The sequence below is a fragment of the Siphateles boraxobius genome, unplaced genomic scaffold (genome assembly GCF_051911475.1).
Source record: "Siphateles boraxobius isolate OS27281-9 unplaced genomic scaffold, OSU_SipBor_1 16, whole genome shotgun sequence".
NCBI classification, from domain to species: domain Eukaryota; kingdom Metazoa; phylum Chordata; class Actinopteri; order Cypriniformes; family Leuciscidae; genus Siphateles; species Siphateles boraxobius.
This window is the reverse complement of record NW_027508766.1, coordinates 328,249-340,706: the sequence shown is the minus strand read 5'-3', so window position 1 is coordinate 340,706 and position 12,458 is coordinate 328,249. Positions and strand designations below refer to the sequence as shown.

Sequence of the window (12,458 nt, the reverse complement as noted above, 5' to 3'; positions counted from 1 at the left end):
AGCCAATCATCCTGCATGTTTATTGTTTCACTGACGTTGACGAGATTAACCACTTAGGTACCGAAACTTGGTACCGAAAAACAAGACATGTTTCGATACTCGGTAGTATCGAGGCAATTCGGTCGGTACCTAAAAAGTACCGAACTCGGTACCCAGCCCTAGTTGTCACTGTTAGCAGTGACCTCACATAACTTATGTGTCTATCAGACCAGAGAAATGTCTTCATAGTGAGTGTAGAGATGTTTACATGTGTGTTTGTATGGTCCCATTTCAGTTTCCAGCCACCCTGCTAAATGTGTTTGTGTGCTGTGACCTTAACTTTTCATTTCAATGTGAGCTTCATACACCCACACTCCATGCATTTGAAAAGAGCCTGTGATGTGCACTCTGAAAGGCTGAATTGTGTGTATCAAGCAGTGTGCATAAGAGCTGTGATGGCCTGTGTGTTTTGGGAGCATGTCCCTGCACATCTTCTTGTTTTTCTTTCTCCTCTCGTTTCTTTCATGTCCAGGTTCAAGGTTGCTTTGATTTGTGAACTGTATTTTGTAGTAAGTGGTTCTATCCTTGCTATAGGTCACCGTGACCGTACGGGGGTGTGAAGAATTTATTGATGGATGGAAATGTCCTAAAGCCAATCTTTTCAGGGTTGTAGCAAATGTTATACATTTCCACTTTCTGCATCCCTGAACAGTACAAATGTAAATTCACCATCATGCTTGCAATTAGAGATGGATTTTTAGTTGATTTTCGTAATATGTTTTCAATGGATCAACTGGGCTTTATAGTTGGATTAGCTTAGCTTTCTGTATTTATGATCTACAAAACTAGCCCTAAGGTTTCAACTAATTAATTTCCCCAACAAAATAACTCAGTAAAAGCCCACCCAACTTATCTGTGGAGTCAGTGTAGAGAAATACAAAGTTCTGTCATGAAACTCAAGATGACACAGGCTAATAGGTAATTTAACATGTCCGTAATCACATTGTTTATCTATAGGGCACAGCTTATTGGTTCCTGCTCTATAGCCAATGAGCTTGCATGCTCAACCTTCAAATTTGTGGGTAGCATTTGCCTTAGCAGTGCAGCCTGCTTTCAGAAACCCTCCACCTTCCCCAGCTCCACCTGTATAGATCTGCTATGGGTAATTCATGTATGCTATATTGTACACAGCAGCATATCTTATAGCAGCAGCAGCAGCAGCAATAAAAGCAGCAGCGTAGCGGATCTATTCCGCCAAGACCAAAACATACAACATTGTCATACCCATTACCATACCAAACACTCAGAGAAATGTCATGACAGAACTGGGGTTTGTTGGAAGAATACAGCCTTTTTCAAAAGATATAATCAAGGATTATATGGAAAACATGAACATATTTATACAAAGATATTTACTAAGATATATTCACAATGTATCAGTGCCATATTGGTTATCAGCCAATGTTAGAGAGTGTTTTAATTTTATCAATTCATACTTATTTCCCCAATATTTAAAATTGATAACCTCAGGATAATCTTCATAAACACTTAACATTATAATATTGTGATGACTAAATGGATTATATAATTTGTTTTTATATATATATTTTTTGACAAAATAATATTAATGTATAATATTGATATTTTATATATTTGTTATATTGGCCAATCAGTAATCAGCCGTAATTTTCACGTTTTCTATGTGTTTAGTTATGTTCTGTGATCTTGTTTCCCCCTGTCTTTGTGATTTTGGTTTAGTCCTGTTAGTTTTTCCCTCTCCTCGTTTGTGTTCAGTTTCTTCACCTGTGTTCAGTTAATTGTCCCATTAGTCCCATTTCTTTTAAGCCTTGTGTTTTCCCTAAGTGTTTGTTGGTCGTCGTCCTTGTATGGTTGTGTTACTGAATTCCTGGAGTTTGTTATTTTGTTCCTGTATGTTCCTGAAATTAATTTTGTAAATAAATCAACTACTTTGAAGTTCCTGCATCTAGTGATGGCAAAATGAGGCTTTCTGAACCACTGAGACCTCGCAGCCCATTGCTTCACCCAAAGGTGCATTACTCGAAGCTTCATTCAGCATTGCTCACTAGTGACACCTAGCTACTTTGCAAAGAAGTAGCAGACAAATTAATTAATTCTGAACCAATGACCTGAGCAGACTTATAAAACACACACACGTTGTTTTATTTACTTATTTATTTTCTTCTCACTATTAAAGTCTGTAACCTTTCATTTGCAATAATAAAAAGACCTGAGCAGACATTTGTCCATAGCCTGGGTATAAAATAAAATATGTATCTTTCTCTGTCTGAATTTACTTGTGCAGAGACAACTGTCACATACATAGTTAATTAATTATTCAGAAATTGTTTGGATAGTGACAGTATGAACAACAAAAGTGACACTGTGTTGAGTGCAGTGCTTATGGTGGAGTGAGTGTAATAAAGTAAACTGCAACAGAATAGTCTGGGGTGGAAAAAGTTAAGATTGTTTTTGGGGTGTTTTGTGCAGTGAACTGTTTCTAGTTTAAGTGCAGTGTTGTGCTTATGGGACTGGGATATAGAGGAGCAAACTGCAACACTGCAGTTTGGGGTGGGTGAAGGAAGGATTACAATAGATTTTTATTGAGAAACAAAACAATTTTCAAGTGTGTTGGGGTTTAGACGATTCCTCTTCTTGGACAAAACCTCTCCAGTCTTGGAAAATATCCTTTCACAAGGAACAGAGGATGCAGGGGAACATAAAAATGCCAGTGCCAGCTGGTATAAATGAAGATACTGATGCTTGTGTTGAGGCCTGACAGGGAAGGATCTCCTCTTTCTTGCGGCTCCATTACCAGGAAAAAGGAAGAGTCGCAAAAAGCAAACAAATCCAAAAGGGCGATCCAAAACAATAAGCAGTCCAGTCCAGATCGGAAAATCCAAAGCAATCCAAATAATCTTATCTAGTTAATATAACAAGATTATAATATAGCTACTATAATTAATAATAACAATATACTATAAGTATTCTAGCTTGATATAATGTAATAATATACAGCCCTAACAACACATATGACACAATAACGACAATGACAATGAGAATTCTCTAACTCTCTGACTCTGACACTGACTACTACAACTGCGTCTGCTACTCCTGACAACACCCACAAGGTGGCGCGAGTTTCGACACTCAAACCGAACCGATGACGTTTCCACACAAACCGAGGCCTCGTTTGTCATTAGTCACGTGATTTCCACGTTAACAACACAAGCCTCGAATCGCGGCTTCATCTGGCACGCCCATTTTTTCTCGACACAAACTCCGACGCCTCGTTTCAAATGTCACATCACTACCTGCATTCTCGTCTCCAGCTACCTGCACTCAACCTGACAGTAATAAGCAGCTTATTATTATTTTTAATATGATTTTGTAATATCAGGGCATCACTGCTAGCTACATATTTTTGTTTAATGCATATGTAAAGTAATTATTATTGTAAAAAAATACATTTCATATATTTTTGCAAGTGTCTTTTAAAGTGTGAGGGTGAGTTGTTCAACCAGAATCAATTTTTTTTCTTTTTCAAGCTTTTATGGTATTATTGATGGATGGATTGTTTTAGATTTATTATTGATTTTGTTTCATTGTGTAGAACCATCAAGATGTTAAGTAGCTGGGCATCACAGACAGTCTCTAATTTGACAAATGCGTTAGTCTTCTGAATCTAGTGTTCAGCCGAAAGCAAGAGATCTTACATGACTGGTCAGAGTGTGAACTCTTTTCTCACACTCACTGAGAAGATGACCGTGTATTGCCATCTTTTTTCCTCATGGGCTATAAATCCATGTCAAATTTAGAGAACAAGACAAGCTCTCTCCTGGTTTTCTCTTTTATAAAAAGCTACATATTGATTTTGTGTATGGTATTGCTGAGTGACCTCATTGCGTGTTTTTGTTGTTTAGCTATGGTTTGCTATATGTTTCTCTCCCTGATTTGGATTCAGATTTTAATCGCATAGTCTGTTCTGTCTGTTGTCTGCTTACGTACCAGACAGAACAATGCAGGAATATTAGCCATTGATGCCTCTTGGAGAAAATTTTTAAATTTAGAAAATATGAATTTAATCGTGTTCAATTGTCATGTATTATATAGTTTAAGCCTATTTTGTGTTGAATTTATGCTGCTGTTACAAAAACGTTAATTTGTTAAACCATTGTTTTCAGTGTCAAAATGATATCATCGTTGGGTAAACATTTCCTAAAATATTTCTTCCTCAGAAATACAAAAAAGTGTTAATAAAACCATCAAGAAACCAAAATCAATAAATTCCTTAGCATTCTGATACCTATTGTTTCAAATATAGTTTAAATCTGTATCACTGAGAGCATATAATCTTCATTTCTTCATCTCATCAGTCCCTCAGTTAAAATCATGTATTTATAGAGCATCTCTCTCTTTTTCTCCTTTCTCACTCTTATGTGCTGTCACAGAAATTAAAAGAGCCATTTGCAATGTGTCTTTATATTTATCTATCATGAGTTTATCATGTTTATTTTCAAACATCTTTGGTTTATTTCATTGATTTTTTTGAAGATTTGTTCCAGGAGTAAAAAATGAAGCAGTCTGAGTGGAAAAGAAGAACAGAAAAGGAGGGATAGAGGGTGAAGTGTGACTTACATCTGGTGCAGTGTCTGAAATATTTACAGAGACCGAGATATACAGAGCACTGTGAAGACAGGAAGTGTGTGCGCAGGGGATGAATCCATTTGGGAAGAAGGGGATTCTGGGTAAATGCGGGGAATAAAATAGTTAAATGAGAAAGAAAACATGGCAAAATGTAATAAAGTATTCTTTTTTTAGGGACAGACAGTTCAGTCGCTTCTCAGCAGACTGGATATGTGCGCTGCTCTGTTTGAGGTGAGAAGTAGGCTATGTTGGAGGTGAGCTGTTCACAGTTCAGTTTTTGCGTTAATACCTCCCCATCTCGAAAACACACACACGGTCCCTTTCATTGGTAGGAGATGCTTGACATGAAAGAACTTGTAACACATGCCATTAAGCATGCACACCACATCACTGAGTGCACTAACATCACACTAACAGGATAAAATACATTCTCTCTTTCACACATACACAGCAAACACAGTTTGAGCATATTATCATTCATACGGTGTCGTTCATTGCCTCCAATGCTGACATTAACATTCATTCTGCTAGACTGATGTGACGGTTAACCTTCTAGAGACACACTCCTTGTGGAGTAGTGAGTGTGTTTCCATGTGTTGGTGTCCTACATCCATCTCTTTATTAGTTTCACTTGCCTTTAAATCAGTTGTATTTCTACACATAGACACACAAGGACAAGTAAACACACACACACACACACACACACACACACATTCCACACAGGGTACACCTCAGCACGATCCTCTTGTCTGAACATGTCCTTTTCCTCTCTTAGGCTCACCTCTAACTCCCTGAATGCACTTCTCTCTGAGATCTGATTTGCCCAGTGGCAATATTTAGATGATCCAGAATGTGCTGTCAAATCATATTAGTACTATTATAAGGTCCATTACTTGGGTGTTCTTAAAAAGCATTATTTATAAGACTTGATATGATTATTTATAAGAACTCTGGATAGCACTAATTATGCGGTTTTATGTAGTTTCATGCATAACGCATGACATCCATGCATGCAGGCATGAATCTAACCAATCACATAATTTGCTAAACCTGTTTAAATTTTTTTTTGCTGTTTATAGGGTAGATGCCATATTTAAATTGGCACAGATAAAAAAAATGATACTCCTCTTAAAGGGTACAGTGTGTACTTTCCGTACTAAAGGTGGCACTGAACAGAATTGCAATCAGTGGTTATACTTTATTTAGTTGTAATAGTTGCAAAATTACTTTTGGTTAGTAGAATGCCTAAAGTGGACATGTCAACATTTGCTCAACCAATGTTGTGTGGATATTTTTAATCTATAAATAAATGAAAGAGGGTATGTTTGAAATATATTTGTCATTACTTTTGAAATTCTGTTTGGTACCACTAGTGCTGCAAAGTACAAACCATGTTTTTGGAGGGTTTTTAAAAATGTTTTTTAGAAAGGTATGGGCAAGGTACAAAACAATACAACCTACTGAAAGCTGTACATCTATCCCTCTCAGTATCATTTTCATTTTGCATCATATTAAATATGGACTCTACCCTGACTGGTGGGTTATTTTAATTTGTCATTGAACAGACTGTTCTGTTATCAATTATTAATTTCTACAATGTAAAAAAAAATATTTTCATGATTTATCACAACATTTTCTTCTTTGGTCAAATCAACTTAGATCATTTATATGGTTCAGATAACATAATATTTTGAGTTTCTGTTGATTGAACCAATCTTCTTCATCGTATTAACTCATTTTTTTTTTTATTTCAATGAACTTAAAATTTTAAGGCAACCAGGTTACTTTAAGTTAAACTAACAATTTTTTTTTACACTGTACTTAGAGAATTTACATAGCCCTTCATATCTAGGGGTTGAATTATTGTTTAATTTTACATAGAAAGCATGCATTATTTATTTTTATCTTATCTGAGAAAAAGAAGGATCAGCTTTAGCCCATGGAAAGTGCTGAACTGCTCTCTCTTTGTTTGTTCTGGCATGTGAACGCCATCACCGTCTATCACAGGTTCACGTTCAAAGTCTGTTTAGAGAGAACGGTGTCGTCTTAGCGGCCCCTAATTTAATAACAAATGATCATTTAGACGGAAGTGAATCAATCAAAACTAACTTTAGCTGGAAAAAACATTTTTCAAGAACCACTATAAAACCAAACCAATCTGTTACCTTAAATTATATGTTTATCTCTGTAAAGCTGCTTTGAAACAATCTACATTGTTAAAAGCGCTATATAAATGAGGATGACTTGACTTGACTTGACTTGTTTCTATGGCACTTGATCTCCTCCCAAACTTGCTGACCAAAAAAAGAGCTTCTGGGGTATTTTCAGTCCTGATCCCTTTTTCTCTCAGGACACTGTCTTGAAGAGCTGATATTAAGTCCTACTCAAGAAAACTGTCCTTTTCATTCAGAAACCAGATGCTCATCTTAAGGGAACATTCTTTTGATGTTGAAAGTTTCATATCCAGTAACTAAGTGACTGACAATTGTTCAGATGAACCCTCAACACACAGTGTTTCTTTCAAACATCCTTTCGCCAAAGCTTTTTGACAGCTATCCCCAGTACTTCCTGTCAGTGTCATCCCATCAATGTTTCCTAGTCAGGAAAACTGATTGTGGTCTCTCCCCGTTCTGGAACTCAACCTGTCGTTTGGACTGCTAGTTTGATACTCTTTCTCTTCAATGCCGCTTCAAGCATGGATCAATCCCAAAATCCCCTTTGCTCTAATTACTCTGAGTCCTCTGCTTCACTTCATCTCAGCCAATCAGAAATAAAACAGTTTGTACACACACACACACACACATAGACGTTTTGCTCTCTGAAGCCTCAGTGGTTAAGGCTGGTCTCGGGAGTATAGTCTTACCTCTGAAGATCTTTGTGGAAGAAAGCGAGTGAAACAAGAAAATGAAAATAAAGGTGAGGGGGAAGGGAGGTAAAGAAAGAGTTCAGGGTAATGGAGAACTGTAAATAATTTGAGAAACACACAGCGACAAACAGTTAATGATGATTGTTTATGAAGAGATATGTGGGTTGCTTCCTATCAGGTTTATTTGTTTCCCTGTGTGGGGGAAATATGGGTTTCTGTCAAGAAATTGACATCTCCCATCAGCTTCACATATGTGAAGAGATCATACATAGACCATGTGTGTTAGTTAAATACACTGAACTGATTGAAAGGGAAAGTGCACTCAAAAATGAAAATTGTGTCATTTATTCACCCTCATGTCATTCTAATTCTATATTATTTTTTTCTTTTCTTTGAAATATAAAATTTGATGTTAAACAGATTGTCCCAGCTGCTCTTTTTTTTCGTACAGGAGAAGTATAGAAGTATGGAGTGCATGCTAGTTTTTCCTGCATGTAAAAACATAGAAGAGCAAGCTGTGATGATCGATTCACAATCAAATATTGGAGATTATTAATGAGTCACAAAAACACAGAAAAAGCCTTAAAATCACTCATAAGTTATCTATTTGAATAAGAGTCTTACTTATAACTTATATACACATTATAGTATGTAAATCATATTTATACAACAAATACAGTATGTAAATACTATATTTAAATAATATAATAATTATATAATAAAATATATTATACAAATATAGTTAATAAAATAATGTATGTAAATAATATTTATATAGTGTCCTAAAATAAATGAATAATGTAATCTAAAAAATCTTCAAGTATTATACAAAAACTATCCAACAGCATCTCCAGTTGCAACAAATTTATACTAAATACAACTAGAAAAGCAAATTCGTTTTAGTCTTAATTCTGAAACCTTACTGAACCTACTATACTAAACATTCATCACCGCCAGATGCACAGCAACCCAATTTTTAGGGGGTATGCTGCACAAAACACATGGGGGTATGTAAATAATGACAGAATTTTCATTTTTGTGTGAAGTATTCCTTGGAGATCAGAAGATGAAGAGTGTTCTGTGCACATCCTTCTCCGGCTGACATGAAGGGATGAGTAGTGGAACTGTTCCCAGATCAGATCTGCTTTGTAGCAAGCACTAATTAATGTCAGTTCAGACCAACACAGGCTTCATCTTAGATGAGATCTCCCACTCTAATTACAGTGTTAAACATATTGGATTTTCCAATGATATGCTTGCTGTCTCCCATCACTGTTTATTATGGATGTGGAACTTGTTGAATTGATGTGACACGAGTGGTATTGGCATTTTAAATGGCTTCATCCTTCACACCTGCATGCAAGCACTCACAACTTTATGATCTGGTATGTTATTTTCTGACTTTTGTCTTTGTGCCTTAACAGATATTGAAAAGTATGACAGAGATTTTATAAACTCTGTTTTAGATTATTAGGAGATAATTAGCTGTTTGAATAAGGCACTAATTATCTTGTCAGAGCTCTAATCAGTTTCTGTGAGCGTTAACACTAACCGACAGCTCAGTTAATGACACCTGTAGTGATCAAAGCATAGAAACACTTTGCTTAAACAGCACATGCCTGTGTTCATTTATATGCCTTGATGAGTAATTAATGCCTTTATGCATTATATATATATATATATATATATATATATATATATATATATATATATATATATATAATATATCATAATATATAGAGCATGTTTAAGGACTCAACGTTGTTGTTTTTTTGTTGCTGTTGTTGTGTTTTTTTTTTTCCTGGCGTAGTCGTTCGCATTTTTTCACAAAAGAAAATAATTTAAAATTTTTAGCAAAAATTCTGTTTAAAATATGCTTTATTATTCAACAGAAAAATATATTTAATATTTATATTGATATATATTTTAAAAATTGTGTCCTTTTCAATTGTAAAACCATGTTTTGTATTTTTATGACGCATTTTAATAGTGGCTGTTTGATTTCTGTTTATTGTTAAAAAGTTTGAGCTTATGCAAATTAGTTACAATTTACTTATCATACATGTTAAAGTATTAGGTGTAATGTTGATCATAATGATCAAAATTAGATTTGATAGTTAAAAGAACATGAAAGGCTGAAGCTAGAAACTTGTTAACTACTGTTTAACTACTAAAACTAAATTTAAAAAACACCAACAACAAATATTTTTTGGCAAAATCATAACTCATTTCCAGTGAAATAGGAGTGAGATGATAGAGAAAATTCTAAATTATTGCTGTTGTCTATTACATCTAAACATCTATTATTCTTTGATCCCGTATCTGCTGTGTCCTGGGGTGCCAGTTGCATAAACATAGTTAAGAACTATTTTATCAGTCTTACTTTTCCAAGTCAAATTATACCAATCTACCTTTTTAAAAAGTTATGAGCAGTCTTGAAGAAAAAAAATTATATGACTAACTTTTAAGACTAGTCTAATCCGTTTATGCAACTGTCCACTGCATGTCTTTGTAAGGGTGCCCACAGACTGTGTTGTCTTATTACACCTGCTGTAAAAACACCGGATTTGTAGTTGCCATAAACCCATTAAATTATCGGTCTTGTTTCCAAGATAATTGAAAATCTTGAGCGAGACACCTGTGTCACTGGTTGGTGTGTGTTTCTGTCTCAGGTCTCATCTGATGCCCAGGCTGAAGGAGTCGCGCTCTCACGAGTCTTTGCTCAGTCCCAGCAGTGCAGTAGAAGCTCTGGACCTCAGCATGGAGGAGGAGGTCTTCATTAAACCAGTGCACAGCTCCATCCTCGGCCAAGATTACTGTTTCGAGGTATAGACGCCTCTTTCACTCACTTTACATTACATACACAAACAATTTCACTGATGCGATCTCTCTCGACCCTTAGTACGTTCATTTAAATTCAACATTACAGTATATCGTCATTCATAAGACAATGTTTCCTAACCAGGGGTGTGTGTTTCCCAAAAGCATCGTAAGCCAATTATGGTCCCAAGTTCCTTTGAACTTTATTGGTAAGGACAAACCTGTAACGGATACTCAGAGACGGAAGCAATAGCAAGTAAATGAGGTTTATTGGGTCACAGCTGTAGGCAAAAACACACAACACGGCGGCGATGGAGACACGCAGGGACTTCGATGGGCAGATCCAGGTGAGAAGATGGCAAGTGAAAACCAGGTCCGTGAAGTGAGAGGTGAGCAGGATAATCCAGGCGGGAACAAACAACGAAGAGACGAAACCAACACGACACCACACTAAGACCAGGATGCCAAACATGGACAGGACTCCAACAACGATCTGACAAAGACGGGATGGAAACGGTGAACATAAATAGGCATGCTGATCAGCTGCAGCTGGCTCCGCTGAACTGATTAAAGCCTGGTTTCTAAAGTAATTCTTCCTGCTTCTATGTATTAATGTTCATGGGTAGCCTAAATGTGTTCCATTCAGACCTTAACATTAAGTCTTTTACTGTTATGTCAACAAGATTCAACAAGACATTTTCACCTGCTATACCCAATGTTTAGATTTGTTGTGGTATTTATGCAAATTGGCACATATGTAATTAGATTATGCACCGTTTGTCCATGTTAACAAACAATTTAAAAAAAACTTGTAATACATTTTTTGTTTGTCTTGATGTAAGTAATCAACTCAGTAATTTTCATGGTGATATTTAAAGGTTAAAGTTTTTACCCTATTCACGTGAGAAAAATAATGAATAGGCGAATGAATAGACTATATTTGGGTCTTTTTCGAAACTTTCCCCTAATGGGATTCTACGGGGCTTTTTTTTTCCTTACTCAGGATATATTGTGGATACAAAATCAGTTGAGTTTGCTTCAGTTGCAATTTGTTCAACCTTGTTTCATAAAATGACTGGACTATTGGGTGATTCCGGGGAGCAGAATTTGAGGTAGCATTGTTTTGACCCTAATTACAAGTTTCCAGCAGCTTGTTGACCGGGTTGTCCACCCAGGTTGTGATCCTCAGACATCATAGATTTCATTTTTATATGACAACCTTTTACAGCAGCCCATGTCTGATTTCCTAAAAAACAGGTGTTTTGCCCCCTGGGTATACCGGAAGGAGGATGGATGATGATGAGGTCTTCCCGGCGGAGATCCCACCCGATAGTAGCCTCACTGTTACTACCGGGCTGGGCCCTTTTACCGGGCAGGCGTCAAGGAAATGGCCCTTTTCCCCACAGTAGAGTCCCTGGGATCTCTGCCTCTCCTTCTCCTCCCAGGAAAGCCAAGCTCTACCCACATGCATGGGCTCGTGATCGAAGACGGGACTGACCGTTTCCCCGCCGCTGGCTCGTGGGTTTTCTGCGCCTCCTTGCGGTCTGTTAGGATGGCTGTAACGTTCCATCCTGGACAGACGAGCATCCACCCTAAGAGCCAGCTGGATCAATCCGCTAAGCGATATAGGAAGGTCCAGGGCATAGATCTCCTTTTGGACACGGTCAGCCAGCCCACGCAGGAATAAGCCCCACTGCGCCTCCTCGTTCCATTGGCACTCTGCTGCCAGGGTTCGGAACTCAATCGAGTAGTCCGAGACCGAGCGGTTACCTTGCTGGAGGTCGACAAGTATCCTGGCTGCCTCTCTCCCAGCCACCGCCCTGTCAAACACACGCCTCATCTCCTCGGAGAGTGCCTGGAACGAGGTGCAGCATGGATCTTGGTTCACCCACAAAAGGTGAACCCAAGAAAGTTCTGGGTTGGAGAGAGAAATGCATTGAACAACACGTTAGGAATGCTCTGCAGTAGTTAGGCTCACCTACATATGCTTCAGGGACAGGTAGACGAGGCTCTGGCTGGAGAGTCGACTCAGGTGGGTTGAACCGGCGGTGTGGGTGGCGCAGCGGGACCTCGCAGATGTTGAATTTGATGGGTTAGCTCGGACACCTACGCCACTAGTGCTTGCACC

General features: G+C 37.4%; 1 protein-coding gene across 6 annotated transcripts in view; it reads left to right on the top strand.

Annotated features, from left to right (window-relative positions):
- The window catches only part of dab2ipb (DAB2 interacting protein b), a 222,745-nt gene that overhangs the window by 148,121 nt on the left and 62,166 nt on the right, over nucleotides 1-12,458 (top strand). For all 6 annotated transcript variants that reach the window (XM_077231049.1, XM_077231052.1, XM_077231051.1 and 3 more), the window contains one exon: nucleotides 10,183-10,336. In XM_077231049.1, the coding sequence (XP_077087164.1) occupies nucleotides 10,183-10,336 (154 nt within the window). The remainder of the gene's footprint in view (nucleotides 1-10,182; nucleotides 10,337-12,458) is intronic.